Here is a 20,325-nt window from a genome sequence, read left to right as displayed (position 1 = left end):
CTGTCCCCAAATATCATAAAGTTCTCATAGCTTATATATTGTCATCTACCAAACTGTGTATTGCCAGATAGTATCTAAAGCTAGGTCCACATCGCAAGCTCAAATTGTCCAACTAGTGCTGAAAACCAACTTGACATGTGAGGAAGATAATAAGCTATAGGCATAGATAAAGAGATTGGTTGAATATTAGTACTAAAGATGGAAAAATGTTTTGCAACATTCGAAAAATGTAACGAATTTTAAAACATTCATTCTTTCGTTTAAAATTTTGAATGTTTGTTCAACATTCTAACATTTGTTTAACGTAATAGTATTTCTAATCTAATGCTTTCTTTAAATGCAATATTCGATTTTAATTCAAAACAGTATATTTTTAATGGTATTTCTAATGCTCTCTTTAAATGTAACATTTGAATTATGCATTATTCGAAATAGAAACATTAGAATTCTTATATTTGTATCTATTATGTATTAATTTACTAAATTCCCTACTACATGAGCTATTGAACTTCTGAATAGTATTTGTTAAATCGAATGTTACATTAAAAATGTTGAATTTGGATATTCGATCTAATTACGAAGATTCGAAAACTAAACTAACATTTGAAAATCGGGAAATAACATTCGATTTCCGAATATTTATTGATTTTCATTCTTATCAACATTCTATTTTTTAAACGAATGTCCACAGGACTATTCGTTCTACCAAATGAATTACACTTTCAGCACATTCGACCATCCCTAATTTTTTTTTTTTTTTTTTTTTTTTTTTTTTCTGCTTCTTTCTTCCTGTTTATTTTGTTTTGGGGGGGGGGTTACCCCTACACTGTGAGCTATATCTTATCCTTGTTCCCCACCTTATGTCCAACAGTTCTTCAAAGGTTTGCGAATTTGTTTTTCTTTAGTTACAGTTTCCAATTTTGTGATATATCAACAGATGCACATTTTACAGTCAGTGCTGTGTGATAAGTTTTGTATCTTATGTCAGTTGAGATGTGTGCATAACTAATGGACACTTTATGCTTTTATAATTGCTTTTCTTTCAACAGTGAAGATATATGAGAGCTGTTATTTAAGTTTGTATTATCCTATGTTTTGTTTGTTAAGAGTTGCAAATGTGTTGCTTTGTTTTTATTTTTTCCATTCAATAAAAAGAGCTTTTAAAAAAATATATATTTTGAGGGGACAGCAAATTTACACTGTTATACAGGCTGTACACTCACTACTTTACATTGTAGCAAAGTGTCATTTCTTCAGTGTTGTCACATGAAAAGATATAATAAAATATTTACAAAAATGTGAGGGGTGTAGTCACTTTTGTGAGATACTTGTACATGCATTTCTTCCTTATCTTATAAAATAATAATATGTGGTTGGCTCCTCAGTATTCTGCTCTAAATTATTTTGCAGGAGTCTCACTATCTGTTATGTCTTAAAGGGACATAAACCAAGTTGGGATAGAGACAAAATATAATATGTACTTTAATTACTTTACCTGCAGATTTATACTGCAGTGTCTCGCCATTAACCCTTTCTTTTAAGTTTCTAAATTGTAAAGCTCTAACTCACCCCACACATTTCCTATGGCTGTATATATATATATATATATATATATATATATATACAGTTGTGCTCATAAGTTTACACACCCTGGCAGAATTTATGATTTCTTGACCATTTTTCAGAGAATATGAATGATAACACAAAAACTTTTCTTTCACTCATGGTTAGTGTTTGGCTGAAGCCATATATATCAATCAACTGTTTTACTGTTTACTATTTTTAAATCATAATGACAACAGAAACTACCCAAATGACCCTGATCAAAAGTTTACATACCCTGGTGATTTTGTCCTGATAACATGCACACACGTTGACACAAAGGGGTTTGAATGGCTATTAAAGGTAACCATCCTCACCTGTGTTCTGTTTGCTTGTAATTAGTGTGTGTGTATAAAAGGTCAATGAGTTTGTGGACTCCTGACAGACCCTTGCATCTTTCATCCAGTGCTGCACTGACGATTCTATATTCTGTGTCATGGGGACAGCAAAAAGAATTGTCAAAGGATCTGCGATATAAAAAGATATCCAAGGAATTGAGAATTAAAATCAGCAGTGTTCAAACGCTAATAAAGAAGTGGAAAATGAGGGGTTCTGTTGAAACCAAACCACGGTCAGGTAGACCAACTAAAATTTCAGCCACAACTGCCAGGAAAATTGTTCGGGATGCAAAGACAAACCCACAAATAACTTCAGGTGAAATACAAGACATGTGGTGTGACTGTTTCAAGATGCACAATAAGGAGGCACTTGAAGAAAGATGGCCTGCATGGTCAAGTCACCAGAAGAAAGCCATTACTACACAAATGTCACAAAGTATCCCGCTTACAATACGCCAAACAGCACAGAGACAAGCCTCAAACCTTCTGGCACAAAGTCATTTGGAGTGATGAGACCAAAATTGAGCTTTTTGGCCACAACCATAAACGCTACATTTGGAGAGGAGTCAACAAAAGCCTATGATGAAAGGTACACCATTCCTACTGTGAAACACGGAGGTGGATCGCTGATGTTTTGGGGATGTGTGAGCTACAAAGGCACAGGAAATTTGGTCAGATTTGATGGCAAGATGAATGCAGTATGTTATCAAACAGAACACCTCATTTTCCACTTCTTGATTAGAGTTTGAACACTGCTGATTTGCATTCTTAATTCCTTGGATATCTTTTTATATCCCTTTCCTGTTTCCTTTTATATCCCTTTTCTGTTTATATCCCTTTTATATCCCTTTCCTGTTTCAACTACCTTTTCCCACAGATCCTTTGACAATTCTTTTGCTTTCCCCATGACTCAGAATCCAGAAACGTCAGTGCAGCACTGGATGAAAGATGCAAGGGTCTGTCAGGAGTCCAGAAACTCATTGACCTTTTGGACACACACACTAATTACAAGCAAACAGAACACAAGTGAGGATGGTTACCTTTAATAGCCTTTCAAACCCCTTTGTGTCAACGTGTGTGCATGTTATCAAGCCAAAATCACCAGGGCATGTAAACTTTTTATCAGGATCGTTTGGGTAGTTTCTGTTGTCATGATTTAAAAAGAGTAAACACAGTTGATTGATAATAATATCATTCATATTCTCTGAAAAATGGCCAAGAAATCATAAATTCTGCCAGGGTACTGTATGTAAACTTATGAGCACAACTATATATATAGTTATTTTGGTAGAATACAAAAGTACATAGGGATTATCTGCTGGAGCATGCCTAGAAGCTGTGAACTCAGTTAAAATACAATGCCTGCGTCTAAACACAGATAAGGGTGGGTGGAGTTGGCTGCTCCAGGCAGCTTAGCTGTGTAAATAATTTTGCTTATTTTTTAAAATTATTTTAACCCTTTGAGTGCTAAGCACTTTCCCACCTGGTCGCTAAGATTTTTTAAGGTGTTTTTTTTGGAAAGGTTAGACGATTACCTTTCCAATGGTGGGTCTTGTGGGTCTGTAGCTTCTTAGATGCCTGAGATACAGGCTTCTAAGCAGCATGCCCCCTGCTCCTATACTTAACATTGTTAAGTATAAATAAAGTTGCGCAGTGACGTCATCACGTTATTGCGCGTGATGTCACCAAGCAAAACGGGAAGCCTCGGGGATGCCTGTCACTATACAGGCACGATCGCTGGGGTAGGAGCAGGTGGGAGCCCCTAGATCTCCCTCAAGGTGGGAGAGTGCTAGTGATGGCTCTGAGCCGTCAGCACCAGAGTGGGAAACTCTGTGACGGCTCAGAGCCGTCATTAGCACTTAAAGGGTTAAAATACCAGCAATTTTTAAACATTTTTTTTATGCAAACTATTAATTTTAATAATTAGCCCTTTTAGGATATGCACAGATCTCAATCTGTTTTATGTCCCTTTAAAGGGACAGTCAACTCCAAAAATGTTATTGTTTAAAAAGATAGATAATCCCTTTATTACCCATTCCCCCGTTTTGCACAGCCAACATGGTTATATTAATATACTTTTAACCTCTATTAAAAGTAACAATTTTGAAAGGAAGATATTTTACCTTACAACTTCCTCAGCTCACCAGAGTAAGTGCTGTGTAAAAAGTTTTCTTTCAGTTACTTCCCAGCTGCAAGTTAAAAAAAAAAAAAGGAAGAAATGAACTGCAGCCAATCAAAGTCCTTTACAATGGGGTGTGAATACTTAGGACATTTTGAGGTAAAATATCTTTCTTTTTTACATAGAGATGTGCAGGTAATATTTTCTAGTCAGCTATGCTGCATCACTTTCATGTGCTTCAACATTTGGGTATCATGTCCCTTTAACTGATACTAATTTGCTATATGTCCCATGACAGATTCTGTCAAGGAGTGGAAAGCAGATGGGAGAATAGCAGTGTGGTTGCATATTCCAATCATGCAAAGTAAGCTCATAACCAAGGCTGCTGCACAAGGATTTGTGTTTCACCATGCAGAGAATGACACGTCTACACTTACACTATGGTTAAAGGAAGGACCAAACAATCTGCCTGGGTATGCCACACACCAAGTTGGTGTTGCAGGTTAGTTAAAAGATTTTTTGTATAACTGCAATTTAAATACATTTTTTTTCAAGTTGTACGTCTTTCTCCATATGAAACAGCTATTAAAAATACTGATTTATTTTCTACAAAATATGAAGTAAAACAAATTTAAAGTTAATTTAAAACAAATACAACAGTATCTGTTGTGTACCCCCTGCCACTGTTCTCTTCCTACTATAACTTATTTTCTGTTAGGTACAAATGCTTTTTAGTAGGATGTCAGCCAATGACCATTAAATTAACAGGAGACCACCTGGGAAGAATAATGAGCAAACTTCACCTGGATACAACTGGTGAGCTAATTAAGTGAGACCAGCAGCCCACCGCTTTGTATACAATAGTGGTGCTAGCTATATGGCACTCAAAAAAAAAGCTTCAGAGCTTGTTGAGTGCTGTATGGCTAGCATGGCTATTGGATACGAGGTGGAAATATCACCTCTTGAAATAAAAAAAAATTTTGGCGGGCAAGTGGCCAGACGGACAATGTAAGAGAACAATTAAACTAATTAAAGGGACATAAAACCTATATTTTTTCATGATTCAGATAGAACATATAATTTTAAACAACTTTCCAATTTACTTCTGTTATCAAATTTTCTTTGTTTTCATGTTGTCATTAGTTGAAAAGCTGGTGTGTAAGCTCATTAGTGTGCACATGTCCACAGCACTATATGGCAGCGGTTTTGCAACAATGTTATACATTAGCTGGAGCATTAGATGGCAGCACTATTTCCTGTCATGTATTGCTTCAGGCATGTGCACGCTACCTACCTAGGTATCCCTTCAACAAAGAATAACATGAGAACGAAGCAAATTTGACAAAGTAAATTGAAAACTTTTTTTAAAATTGTATTCTCTATCTGAATAATGAAAGAAAAGTTTTGGGTTTAATGTCCCTTTAAATTAGGTTACAGGGAATATTCAATAAAAATCATTCCAGGTGAAATGTCCTATAGGGATCAAATCACTGTTAGAAGGCAGTCTTGGCAAAAGGTATTTTGAAACACTATGGGAGGCAATGGTTCTCTGCCACTGGCAAAAATACTAAAAGCAGTATTGCCATCTGCAATGACAGCGTTAACATGAATAATAAACCTAGATAAGCTGGAGAATTGTGGGTATATTGTACATGCTGGAGAGAGTGCGGCAAGGTGGGAACCCCGGTACACATGGGGTGGGAATGCCCTAAGATTCATCTTCTTTGGTCGAGAGCTTTGTTTACTGAACAAAATTTGGAAATAGAATTATGGATCACACCCAAGCTGGACTTTTTCACTTGCTGCCTGAAAAAGTTCCTGAACATATTCTTATGCATCTATTTATTTATGGCAGTCAAACTTGCTATTGCCAGAGCTTGGTGTCGACCGAAGGGCCCTCGGTGGAACCAAGTACTGTCCATTCTAACCCATATTGAAACTATGGAAAGCGTATTATTTGCAGCTAATAACACAATCGACTTACATTGCATGTGTTGGGAACTTTGGCGAATATGTCAGGGTGGTGGATCAAGATAGTTGGTAGATGGGTCTCCTGTATAATGTGACACTAACACTCTGAAATATCCATTACACTATTACTGCTTAGGTAATTAATAATTAAGACCTTAACCATAGTGTAGACGTGGGATTATACTTACTAATTTTTTATTTGTTTGTTTATTCATTCATCTAGTTTATAATCTTGTTACATTTATATAATATATATATATATATATATACACTATCTCACAAAAGTGAGTACACCCCTCACATTTTTGTAAATATTTTGTTATATCTTTTCATGTGACGACACTGAAGAAATGACACTTTGCTACAATGTTAAGTAGTGAGTGTACGGCCTGTATAACAGTGCAAATTAGCTGTCCCCTCAAAATAACTCAACGCACAGCCATTTATGTCTAAACCGTTGGCAACAAAAATGAGTACACCCCTAAGATGAAATGTACAAATTGGGCCCAATTAGCCCTTTTCTCTCCCAGGTGTCATGTGACTCGTTAGTGTTACATGGTCTCAGGTGTGAATGGGGAGCAGGTGTGTTTTAAATTTGGAGTTATCGCTCTCACATTCTCATACTGATCACTGGAAGTTCAACATGGCAACTCATGGCAAAGAACTCTCTGAGGATCTGAAAAAAGAATTGTTGCTCTACATAAAGATGGCCTAGGCTATAAGAAGATTGCCAAGACCCTGAAACTGAGCTTCAGCACGGTGGGCAAGACCATACAGCGGTTTCACAGGACAAGTTCCACTCAGAATAGGCCTCGCCTTGGTTGACCAAAGAAGTTGAGTGCACATGCTCAGTATCATATCCAGAAGTTGTCCTTGGGAAATAGATGTATGAGTGCTGCCAGCATTGCTGCAGAGGTTGAAGGAGTGAAGGGTCAGCCTGTCAGTGCTCAGACCATACGCCGCACACTGCACCAAATTGGTCTGCATAGCTGTGGTCCCAGAAGGAAGCCTCTTCTAAAGATGATGCACAAGAAAGCAAGCAGACTATGGACATGGAACCATGTCCTGTGGTCCGATGAGACCAAGATAAACTTATTTGGTTCAGATGGTTCAGAAGCGTGTGTGGCGGCAACCAGGTGAGGAGTACAAAGACAAGTGTGTCTTGCCTACAGTCAAGCATGGTGGTGGGAGTGTCATGGTCTGGGCCTGCATGAGTGCTGCGGGAACTGGGGAGCTACAGTTCATTGAGGGAACCATAAATGCCAACATGTACTGTGACATACTGAAGCAGAGCATGATCCCCTCCCTTCGAAGACTGGGCCGCAGGGCAGTATTCCAACATGATAACGACCCCAAACACACCTGCAAGATGACCACTGCCTTGCTAAAGAAGCTGAGGGTAAAGGTGATGGACTTGCCAAGCATGTCTCCAGACCTAAACCCTATTGAGCATCTGTGGGGCATCCTCAAACGGAAGCTGGGGTAGCACAAGGTCTCTAACATCCACCAGCTCTTTGATGTCGTCATGGAGAAGTGGAAGAGGACTCCAGTGGCAACCTGTGAAGCTCTGGTGAACTCCATGCCCAAGAGGGTTACGGCAGTGCTGGAAAATAAAGGTGCCCACACAAAATATTGACACTTTGGACCCAATTTGGACATTTCCACTTAGGGGTGTACTCACTTTTGTTGCCAACGGTTTAGACATTAACGGCTGTGTGTTGAGTTATTTTGAGGGGACAGCAAATTTACACTGGTATACAGACTGTACACTCACTACTTTACATTGTAGCAAAGTGTCATTTCTTCAGTGTTGTCACATGAAAAGAAATAATAAAATATTTACAAAAATATGAGGGATGTACTCACTTTTGTGACATACATATATACAGTTGTAATTAAAATTATTCAACCCACATTGCAATTCAGGTTTATTGTCAAAATGTACAGACTTTCAGCTCTTTGCAATGAACAAATGAAACAAAAGCAATTGAAAGAGCTTAACACAATGAATGCGTCAAGTGGTTTCCCCAAATTCATCTGAAAATGCAACTTTTAATAAATTCAGCAGTCTCAAAATTATTCAATCCCCTGAATATAATCCTTTATAACAGCACAAATTTGATGGTTCATTAAGTACTGATCTTTTTAGAAAGGAAACAGCCACAAACAATGTTCTCTTCGCCACTAGTGCACATGCACCCAGTACCGCTAAATCATTGCCCTTTGGTGAATTCTTAAGATTAAGAAGAAATTGCTTAGAAAGCAAAGTCTTCAAAAAGAGGGCCCAAGAACTAGAGAATAGGTTATTACTAAGGGGATATAGCAAAAGATCTATCCTGAAGGCCAAAAAGAGAGCCTTAAAAACCAAGAGATCTGAGATTCAAAAGTAAAAAACAAGATAACCAAACCCGACTAGTTTTAACTTACAGTCAACATACACATAAAATTGTAAATATAATTGAACAGAATTGGCACATACTACAGGCAGACCCGTCCCTCAAATAATTAATTGGAGACAAGGTGCAAGTTAGCTACAGAAGAAGTAGAAACTTAAAAGAAATTCTAAGCACCAGCCATTATGTAAATAAAACCTCCAAAATAAAACGACCAGAAGTAGGATTATTCCCTTGTGGCACCTGTTGTTCTTGCAGTAATATGATCAAAAAGAAAATGATCCTAGACAGATTTGGCAAACAGCATAAAATCAAAAGTTATATCAGTTGTAACACAACTGGTGTAATCTATGCTGTCCAATGCAAGTGTCCAGCTATCTATATTGGAATGACGACAAGGAAATTACATACCAGGGTCATGGAACATCTTCGAAATATACAAAACGCTCCCAAAGATCTATCTAATAACAAGAAAATTACATCCGTAGCTTCTCACTTTTTCAAACACCATCAATCAAAAACCTCGGAGTTCAAATGTTTTGGGATCCAGAAAATATCTCTAGGATTAAGAGGCGGAGATCTGGAAAAAGCATTATTAAAAGCAGAGACTAAATGGATTTACCTAATGGATAGTGTATATCCAAAAGGCTTAAATGAACAGAATAATTATTCTATGTTCTTATGATAAAATCAAGACAATAAATATCTTGCTATGAAACAAATGGATCATGATGATCTCCAATTGAACTAATTATTAATTCTTACTCAGAAAACAACCCTACAGGAGATAGATATACAGTCATAAACTATAATTATAACCCTTTTCACCACCATTATCACCTCTCTTAGATATCCCTAACTCAATTAAATAGTACCAGGACTAGTATACGCTTGTCTCATAAAATCTTTTCATGGTATCAACTGACTTGCACTTTTGATAGAGTAGTATTAGCTATATGGTATTCTAATTAAACTTTATTACCACCTATATCCTTCTTTTTTCTGCCCCAGTCCAAATGTCACACTCCACCCTTCCTAATGATCTCACAAGAATTTCGATTTTTTAACACACTGATTTCTCCTATTTATAGTAACATCACTTGCATTTTTGCTATCCCTCTTAAATTTGTGAATTATTGTCACTTTAATATTTAACCATTCACACATTTCCTATTTTAAGACTAACTGACATAATCCTTATTAATTCTAAGCACATTCACATTTAATTTTATTTTCACTTATGCAAATATCTTAGGTTGCCTAAGTCATACGTTTTTCAATTATTCCAATATCACCTCAAACATATCTTTTGGTGCCAGTTGATGTTTTAGCTAATAAAAGGTCTTGGTTATTGAAAACCAATTGTACTTTAGTAACATCCATATGTACATCACATTGGCATTGATCAATTTTGGATACTTGGTAATACCACTAAAAATGTTTCAACCGAAGTTTAATGATTCAAACGTGACCAACATGTAATAGTTAAGGTATCTAAATAAGATACAATCCGTTGTTACAATCAAACAGCAGATTTCCTGGAAATAATATCAATAATACATATGAAGTATGGACTTTAAATTGATATCCTCAAACAAAACAATGACAGTGTATATTTTCATAGGGGTTAAAATACAATATAATAAAGAGCGTCCACACACTTATTTCATACTCAATTCACAGTTATAGATCCATAACAATACATTCCCATTCACATTAGAAATAGTATTATCAAAAAACTCAACAGATTGTAATGATAGAATCCTTTTCATTAAAGCATGTCAATCCAAAGCCAAATCCCCGCCTTCTATACGGATGACAGCCCAATAGATGAAACAACTTAACTCTCCGAGACAATGATTGGTAGAGAGGCCAGAAAAGGAGGAGTTTAATGCATAAATACCCGTAGACGCCAGCGTGCTACACCTTTTGAAAAAGCCGAGACTGTCGGCGAAACATGTCAAGGGAGGGTATTCCCCAATACCCGATCAGTTTTTAAATAGCAAAGAAACTCATAATGTTTATAGATAACTAATAGCAGATTAACACTGGAAGATAAAATACAGCTGATACAATGTTTACGCTAAGTCAAGCATGACATAAATTATAAGCAGTATATTAAGATGGGTGCTGCAGCATCTAGCTACAATATCAGTGAGGTGTCCTCGTAATTTCAAACCACGCTTGATATAAACGCCATACCGAGTAACGAAGTCGGTTTCACATTTTTGAATAGCTCAAGCGGATATTTTATACTTTCATTTTGTGGTCTTAGGCAGTATCATCCTAGTGCAATTGTATAGATAAAAATATCTCTAAGAGGATATCTTTAAATTAACCCCGGATTTAGATATATTAGCCGACACGCTGCACTGCCAACAGTAGCGGTATATCAAGCACAATAGTAACTTCTCTCGATACATATTAACCAAACACCTTGTTGTCTATTTTGTTGGGTACTACAATAACTTGAATTAAGAAGAGAGTTCAATATACTGAATAGTTCTGAACCTCTGAAAACAAGACACTTCCACAGTTTGTAATAAAACATATTTGGCTAATTGACGTAAAACACCATTATTGAATTTAAAATCAAGACGTGTATCTAACAGTCAAACTTTATTTAACCAAGTATACTCCAACTCTTGGTTTTTAGAGAAATTCCCAAGCTTAAATATACACTGTGTTTGTACTATGGCCTTAAAAATAAAATTGGCTGATTTGTTCACCAAATAACATGAACATGTTATGCCTACAAATCAGGTTTGATTGGTGAATATATATATATATATATATATATATATATATATATAATATAAATCCTGACAAATAACACCAATTAAAACGCCGAAAATACACGGTGTCAAAGTCTTAAACTAACTGTGAACCAATAAGTGCCTAAACAAAAGAATATTCAAAATTACAGAACGGTGTCAAAATATTTTGGGCACACCAACTTACCCAATAGTACAAACATTGAGATTAACGTTCAAAAACATATATACCTACGTTGAAAGGTTTAAGTTATCACACTACAATTTTTGATAAGTTAAAAAGCTCAAAAATAACTCTGAAGTTATGCCATAACAATTCCTCTGGTACTATAATGCCATATTTATGTGGCCAGATATTTTACCAATGAGTGTCAAACATAAAGAACTATATGTAGAATGTACTTTATTAGTTTATTATCAAACCATTAATTCTGATTTCACACAAGGGTTGTGAATTCAAAACTCTCAAACAACAAAAGGAGCACACTTACTAACGCACAAATACGATTGCATCATAATATATTTAATTACGTATTGGAATTTTGTAAACATACAAATTCCAGTATTATAAGACGATATTACAATATAAGCAAGTGTTATAATATATGCTCAACAATTATATCATATATGATTAACATCTCTGCCAGCATATTACCCTATTTATATTCAAAGCTGAAGGACACTATTAATCTATAGTGATAAATACTTATAAGAGAGGAATGCTTTTTCACTACCATTAGGATATTTATTACAAATATTTTTTATATCTATACATTAATAATGAATATGGTAGTATCCAACCATTAGCAGAACAGAACCCCATGGCCATCTATTAATTTCAAACCCAATTGTTTTGAGATTGTTTTAGTATTATACATACCACCAGTGCCAACAGCATTTAATTAATTCCCACATTCGAGCATCTTTGTGATTTTAACAAGCACACACACATACACAAATACTTTATTTTATAAACCAGTATTAAGAATAAAAGTTATGTTTTAATCATTAAACCCCCACTTTTTGCTCTTCTCACAAGTATGATGATTACTTTCTAAGGGGTGTCAGAAGTGCTAAGTGCATTCTTTTAGAGTTCAAATACCATTATGGGGTTCTTTTCACTCAACCTTGCAAAGTTGTCTCAAGCACACCTGATTCAACTAATCAAGGGCTTCATTAGCTGCACCAGGTGTGCTTGAGCTAGATTACATGAAATACCTGAACTGAAGTCAAAAGAATAGTCCAAAAAGTTAAGAGAAGAGATCATCGACCCTTAACAAACAAGAAACATGATACCAAAAGATAGCAAAGGCACTGAATGTTCCCAGAGACACCGTTGGTAGCATAGTTTGCAAGTTCGAAGTTAAAGGAACAATGGTTACACTACCTGAATGGGGCAGAAAAAGGAAGCTATCAATGACTGCAACCAGATTTCTAAGAAGACAGGTTGGGAAAAACCCGTGAGTGACTGTAAAAGACCTGCAGCAAGACTCGGTGGCAACAGGCACTGAGTTTGCACAGTAAGGCACGTACTAAACGCAGAAGGTTTCCATGCCAGAACTCCAAGACGTCCACTACTACTGATCCAAAAGCATAAGAAAAGGCGGCTCCAATATGCTCAAAATCATATAAATAAGCCACAGAAGTTTTGGGATTCTGTTCTAGGAAGCGATTAAACAAAACTGGAACTTTCCGGCCTGAAGGATCAGCGCTATGTCTGGAGGAAGAAGAGTGAAGCATACACTGAAAAAAAACCTCTGCCTACAGTTAAGCATGGTGGTGGCTCTGTGGTGCTCTGTGGCTGGTTTGCATCCTCTGGCACTGGAAATCTGCAGTGTGTGGAAGAAAAGATGAATTCATTGAAGTATCAGGAAATCCTAGGTGAAAACATCATGCCGTCTGTGAAGAAGCTGAAGTTTGGGCCTTCCAACAGGACAATGATCCCAAGCATATCTCAAATTCCACCAAGGCTTGGTTGCAGAATAAGTCCTGGGAGATTCTACAGTGGCCATCACAGTCACCTGATTTGTACCCCATAGAAAATGTCTGGTGGGATTTTTAAGAAGGCGGTTGCAGCACGCAAACCCAATAATATTACTGAACTGGAGGCCATTGCTCATGAGGAATAGGCTAAGATTCTTCAGGAACGCTGCCAGAAGCTGGTGTCTGGCTATGCATCTCGTGGCTATGCATTAAAAGTGGCATTTTCAGTTGAATTTGGGGAAACCACTTTAATCATTCATTGTGTTGAGCTATTTCAATTGCTTTTGTTTGATTTCTTCATTGAAAACAGCTGAAAGTCTGTAAATTTTGAAAATAACCATGATTTGCAACAATGGGGGTTGAATAATATGTGTGTGTGTGTGTGTGTGTGTGTATGTGTATATATGTATATATGTATATATATATATATATATATATATATATATATATATATATATATATATATATATATATATATATATATATATATTATTTTTTTAAATTTAGATGTACATCACAAAGATAGATACTTGGTTATACTATGTAAAATAAATATATCTAAATGATATACTTTATAATTTTCTAGTGTTTTTTCTTTTCTTTCTAAAGTATTTTGGAATACATGTCTTATTTTTTGTGGTTAGTAACATGCTCTTCTTTTTTGCTGACAAAATGTTAATATGCCCAGTGAACTTGATTTCTTTTCTGAGAGCAACTAATCAGCCTTATGGACTGCAAGAAATAAAACTGAGTCCGTGCTTACAGTGAAAACCAGTGGTTTATTGTATATGGAACATACAATTCAGTGATACGCTCCCCTTTATTTTGATAACATGGGCTGTTACTTATATGTTTAATATGTGACATTTATGCCTATTTTTCTTGTTAGGACTTCAATAAAAAATTAAATAAAAAAAAAAGGGTCATGAAACCCCACATTTTTATTTCATGATTCATATAGAGCATACAATCAATCTGCAGCTAGCTCCCAGTGGGGCATTGCTTCTCTTGTGCCCACCTAGGTATGATTTTCAACAAAGGAAACAAAGCCATAAAAGCAAATTAGATAACAGAAGTAAATTGGAAAGTTGTTTGAAATTGTATGTTCGGAATCATGAAAGACATTTTTTGGGTCTCATGTCCCTTTGGCTAGCGCTGACATTTTAATTGCATGGTGTTTTTTTGCTCCAGTCCTGAGGTGTGCACAGATATAAAAAGGTGGTGGACTTGCAGTGATCTTTTATCTGGCCTATTCACTCTGCAGTGCAAACGCAAGGGGAACAAGCTGCTGTTTTGAACAGTTAAATGCATTTTTTCACGTTAAATGTATGTTTTAAAATATTTTAAAATCATATATGCAAAGGATAAAAAAGGGGAGGGTTTTACTTTTTGGCGCTGCGTTAAATATTGTTTACTTCATAAAGTGTGTGAATGTAGTCTCTCCACAGTCCGGCTGCTGTTTCAAATGTATACCACTACCACCTGTAGTGAGGATCTGCAGATGTAAATAGGAAGGACAGGAGCAGTGCACAGAAAAGGAGAAAGACGAGGATCCAATATAGTGTAGTATTATTGGAAACAATAATAAAGTGCAAAATCCACCATAAGCTTGCTCACCTGGACATACCTCAATGTATGAGGTATGTAATGCGCCTCGGGAGGGGAAATGTTTCCCAATCTTTGTTAAAGATGTCACCTGTTAGAGTAATGTAGAAAACCTCCTCTTGGTAAGACAGTGCAAGTAAACTTCAGAACACATGGTGCATGGTAAATGCAACTTTTATTTAAGCAGAAATATTCCAAATGTGAGTTTTAGTTTAAAAAGAAGCCAGGATTAGTATTGGTAGTTTGTGTGGGTCTGCTTCTAATGTGAGAGTTCAGCAAGATAGATTGTGCCCGGGATCAATGGTTACATTGAATCTGATTTATATCTCCCTTAGGAAATCCTTTTAGATAGAATGTCCAAAAAAGAGCTAGGATAAAGAGACCTTCGGTCCATAGTGTTTGCTTGGCGTGTGCTCAGCCAGGGTACTTTTTTGCCTGACCAGGAATGGCGTCGCTTATAGATGTATTCCTTATGCATTTTGTGAAGACCTTTACGAAACGTGCAAGGGATATGCCTATGAGAGATGTTATTCCCGGTCCAGCAAAACACCAAAACTGTATTAATTTTGCACCTATGGACTTTGTCTATCTGCATGTCTGCATCTTGGCTCCATCTGAAAAAGAATTGCTAAAGGAATTGAAAAATCTGATTGACTTCACAAAGATGGAAAAGGAAGATCAGTGACCAACTAAAAATCAGTTGAATCACAGTTTCAGCAGTAATCAGGTATAGAATGAGCCATAATACCACTAATCATAACCACAGTGGCCATCCTCAAAATTATGCCACGGATAGTGCGCTACTTGCGCAATCTAGCTCTGGGAAAAAAACAGACGGGCAACTGCTTCAGACTTGGCTCAGGGGTTATCAATGGAAATTGGAGTTTCTGTGACAGCTCAGACAGTGGGAAGGACATTGCATAATGTCAACCTCTATAGACATGGTCCAAGAAAAAAAAAACCTTGCTTGATCTCTTCTGCACAAAACTGCAAGATTAAACTTTGCTTAATAGCATGAAAAGAAGCCTGATAAATATTGGGAGCACATTCTTTGGTCAGATGAATTTGTTTGGCTCAGATAGGGTCCAGTTTGGCGTGAATCTGTCCAGAATTATTACAGTAGATGCACTGAGGTGGGAGTGTGGTGATTTGGGGCTGCATGAGTGCAAATGGTGTTGACATTTATAGATGGCACCATGAAGGTCTGTGGATATACCAAAATACTGGCTGACAAGATGACTCCCAGGCTCCAGAAGCTTAGCCGATGAGGAATTATCCAGCATGATAACGTATCAAAGCACACTGCCAAAATCATAAGAGTTTCTAAAGAAGAAAAAAAAGAAAACTATGTTGCCTGACTTGAATTCAATAGAGAACTTTAAGGAGAAAGGTAAAGCCACACAACCCCTCCAGCAAAGAGCAGCTAAAAAAATTGTCTTTGAAGCATGGCAGAACATCTCCATGCTGAGGAGGATTGAGTCTGTAATCAAAAATAAAGGTGGAAATACAAAGTATTAAAAAAATCAAATAGTGTTCTGACTTTAGTTGCATATATATATTCACATATGAAAGGCACTCTCCGTGATAATGTAATCAAACTCGCCTATATTGGAAGAGCACTTATATGGGTGTTTGAAGTATTATGATGTATCTGAGACTGTGGGCAACCCCGAATACGTTAACATGTATTAACAAAAGATTACATTATCATGGAGAGTGCCTTTCATGTGTGAATACTTTACCTAAGTTTTGAAGTGCACCCCAGCTGCACTCCCACAAACAGTAAATTTCAATTCTGCCAGGGTGCTATAGAAAGTTCAAATATCCAAGTTATAACACAAGCACTCACTGGACATGATACAGGTGAAATAAAAAGTGTTTTATTCCATATAAACCAGTGACGTTTCGGGGGTGTTCACCCCTTCATCATGGAATATAACACTTTTTATTTCACCTGTATCAAGTCCAGTGAGTGCTATAACTTGGATATATATATATATTAGTCCTAAAGCCCGTGTACATGGGCCATTTTTTGTAGTACAGCGGTCCCACCCCTTGCTCTCTCCCCCCCCCCTCTCTTTTGCTCTCTCTTCCCCCTCTATTTTGCTCTATCTCTCCCCCCACTCTCTTTTGCTCTATCTCTCCCCCCTCTCTTTTGCTCTCTCCTGCTCTCTCTTCCCCCCCCTCTCTTTTGCTCTCTCCTCCCCTCTTTCTTGATCTCTCTCCTCCCCCTCTCTTTTGCGCTCTTTTTCTCCCCCTCTCTTTTGCTCTCTCTCTCCCCCCTCTCTTTTGCTCTCTCTCTCCCCCCTCTCTTTTGTTCTATCTCTATCCCCCTCTCTTTTGCTCTAGCTTTATCCCCCTCTATTTTGCTCTATCTCTCTCTCCCACCCTCTCTTTTGCTTTCTCTCTCCCCTCTCTTATGCTCTCTCTTTCTCCCCCCTCTCTTTTGCTCTCTCCCCCCTCTCTTTCGCTCTCTCTCCCCCCTCTTTTTTGCACGCTCTCTCCCCCTATCTTTTGTGCTCTCTCTCCCCCTCTCTTTTGCTCTATCTTTCCCCTCTCTTTTGCTCTCTCTCTCCCCCCTCTCTTTTGTTCTCTCTCTTTTCCCCCCTCTCTCTTGCTCTCTCCCCTCTCTTTTGCTCTCTCTCTCCCCTCTCTTTTGCACTCTTTCCTCCCCCCTCTCTTTTGCTCTCTCTCTATCTCTCCCCCCCTCTATTTTGCTCTCTCTCCCCCTCTCTTTTGCTCTATCTCTATCCCCTTCTCTTTTGCTCTCTCTCTCCCACCCTCTCTTTTGCTCTCTCTTCCCCTCTCTTTTGCTCTCTTTCTCCCCCCTCTCGTTTGCTCTCTCTTTCTCCCCCCTCTCTTTTGCTCTCTCTCTCCCCCCTCTCTTTTGTTCTATCTCTATCCCCCTCTCTTTTGCTCTAGCTTTATCCCCCTCTATTTTGCTCTATCTCTCTCTCCCACCCTCTCTTTTGCTTTCTCTCTCCCCTCTCTTATGCTCTCTCTTTCTCCCCCCTCTCTTTTGCTCTCTCCCCCCTCTCTTTCGCTCTCTCTCCCCCCTCTTTTCTCCAACATAGGTGTGTCCGGTCCACGGCGTCATCCTTACTTGTGGGATATTCTCTTCCCCAACAGGAAATGGCAAAGAGCCCAGCAAAGCTGGTCACATGATCCCTCCTAGGCTCCGCCTACCCCAGTCATTCTCTTTGCCGTTGTACAGGCAACATCTCCACGGAGATGGCTTAGAGTTTTTTAGTGTTTAACTGTAGTTTTTATTATTCAATCAAGAGTTTGTTATTTTGAAATAGTGCTGGTATGTACTATTTACTCAGAAACAGAAAAGAGATGAAGATTTCTGTTTGTATGAGGAAAATGATTTTAGCAACCGTCACTAAAATCCATGGCTGTTCCACACAGGACTGTTGAGAGCAATTAACTTCAGTTGGGGGAACAGTGAGCAGTCTCTTGCTGCTTGAGGTATGACACATTCTAACAAGACGATGTAATGCTGGAAGCTGTCATTTTCCCTATGGGATCCGGTAAGCCATGTTTATCAAGATCGTAAATAAGGGCTTCACAAGGGCTTATTAAGACTGTAGACTTTTTCTGGGCTAAATCGATTCATTATTAACACATATTTAGCCTTGAGGAATCATTTATTCTGGGTTTTTTGATATAATAATATCGGCAGGCACTGTTTTAGACACCTTATTCTTTAGGGGCTTTCCCAAATCATAGGCAGAGCCTCATTTTCGCGCCGGTGTTGCGCACTTGTTTTTGAGAGGCATGACATGCAGTCGCATGTGAGAGGAGCTCTGATACTTAGAAAAGACTTTCTGAAGGCGTCATTTGGTATCGTATTCCCCTTTGGGCTTGGTTGGGTCTCGGCAAAGCAGATACCAGGGACTGTAAAGGGGTTAAAGTTAAAAAAATTTGGTGTGCAATACTTTTAAGGCTTTAAGACACTGTGGTGAAAATTTGGTGAATTTTGAACAATTCCTTCATGTTTTTTCGCAATTGCAGTAATAAAGTGTGTTCAGTTTAAAATTTAAAGTGACAGTAACGGTTTTATTTTAAAACGTTTTTTGTACTTTGTTATCAAGTTTATGCCTGTTTAACATGTCTGAACTACCAGATAGACTGTGTTCTGAATGTGGGGAAGCCAGAATTCACATTCATTTAAATAAATGTGATTTATGTGACAATGACAATGATGCCCAAGATGATTCCTCAAGTGAGGGGAGTAAGCATGGTACTGCATCATTCCCTCCTTCGTCTACACGAGTCTTGCCCACTCAGGAGGCCCCTAGTACATCTAGCGCGCCAATACTCCTTACTATGCAACAATTAACGGCTGTAATGGATAATTCTGTCAAAAACATTTTAGCCAAAATGAACACTTATCAGCGTAAGCGCGACTGCTCTGTTTTAGATACTGAAGAGCATGACGACGCTGATAATAATGGTTCTGAAGGGCCCCTAACCCAGTCTGATGGGGCCAGGGAGGTTTTGTCTGAGGGAGAAATTACTGATTCAGGGAACATTTCTCAACAAGCTGAACCTGATGTGATTACGTTTAAATTTAAGTTGGAACATCTCCGCATTCTGCTTAAGGAGGTATTATCCACTCTGGATGATTGTGACAAGTTGGTCATCCCAGAGAAACTATGTAAAATGGACAAGTTCCTAGAGGTCCCGGGGCTCCCAGAAGTTTTTCCTATACCCAAGCGGGTGGCGGACATTGTTAATAAAGAATGGGAAAGGCCCGGTATTCCTTTCGTCCCTCCCCCCATATTTAAAAAATTGTTTCCTATGGTCGACCCCAGAAAGGACTTATGGCAGACAGTCCCCAAGGTCGAGGGAGCGGTTTCCACTTTAAACAAACGCACCACTATACCCATAGAGGATAGTTGTGCTTTCAAAGATCCTATGGATAAAAAATTAGAAGGTTTACTTAAAAAGATGTTTGTTCAGCAGGGTTACCTTCTACAACCAATTTCATGCATTGTCCCTGTAGCTACAGCCGCATGTTTCTGGTTCGATGAGCTGATAAAGGCGGTCGATAGTGATTCTCCTCCTTATGAGGAGATTATGGACAGAATCAATGCTCTCAAATTGGCTAATTCTTTCACCCTAGACGCCACTTTGCAATTGGCTAGGTTAGCGGCTAAGAATTCTGGGTTTGCTATTGTGGCGCGCAGAGCGCTTTGGTTGAAATCTTGGTCAGCTGATGCGTCTTCCAAGAACAAGCTACTTAACATTCCTTTCAAGGGGAAAACGCTGTTTGGCCCTGACTTGAAAGAGATTATCTCTGATATCACTGGGGGTAAGGGCCACGCCCTTCCTCAGGATCGGCCTTTCAAGGCAAAAAATAAACCTAATTTTCGTCCCTTTCGTAGAAGTGGACCAGCCCAAAGTGCTACGTCCTCTAAGCAAGAGGGTAATACTTCTCAAGCCAAGCCAGCTTGGAGACCAATGCAAGGCTGGAACAAGGGAAAGCAGGCCAAGAAACCTGCCACTGCTACCAAGACAGCATGAAATGTTGG

At 38.1% G+C, this 20,325-nt stretch overlaps 1 protein-coding gene across 2 annotated transcripts in view; it reads left to right on the top strand.

The window, feature by feature from the left end:
- NUDT6 (nudix hydrolase 6) overlaps positions 1-20,325 on the top strand; it is a 103,704-nt gene that overhangs the window by 13,546 nt on the left and 69,833 nt on the right. For both annotated transcript variants that reach the window (XM_053703625.1, XM_053703626.1), the window contains exon 2: positions 4,358-4,561. In XM_053703625.1, the coding sequence (XP_053559600.1) occupies positions 4,358-4,561 (204 nt within the window). The remainder of the gene's footprint in view (positions 1-4,357; positions 4,562-20,325) is intronic.

Source organism: Bombina bombina, chromosome 2 (genome assembly GCF_027579735.1).
Source record: "Bombina bombina isolate aBomBom1 chromosome 2, aBomBom1.pri, whole genome shotgun sequence".
NCBI classification, from domain to species: Eukaryota; Metazoa; Chordata; class Amphibia; order Anura; family Bombinatoridae; genus Bombina; species Bombina bombina.
The sequence above is the reverse complement of the archived record's forward strand: the minus strand, read 5'-3'. Positions and strand labels throughout refer to the sequence as shown.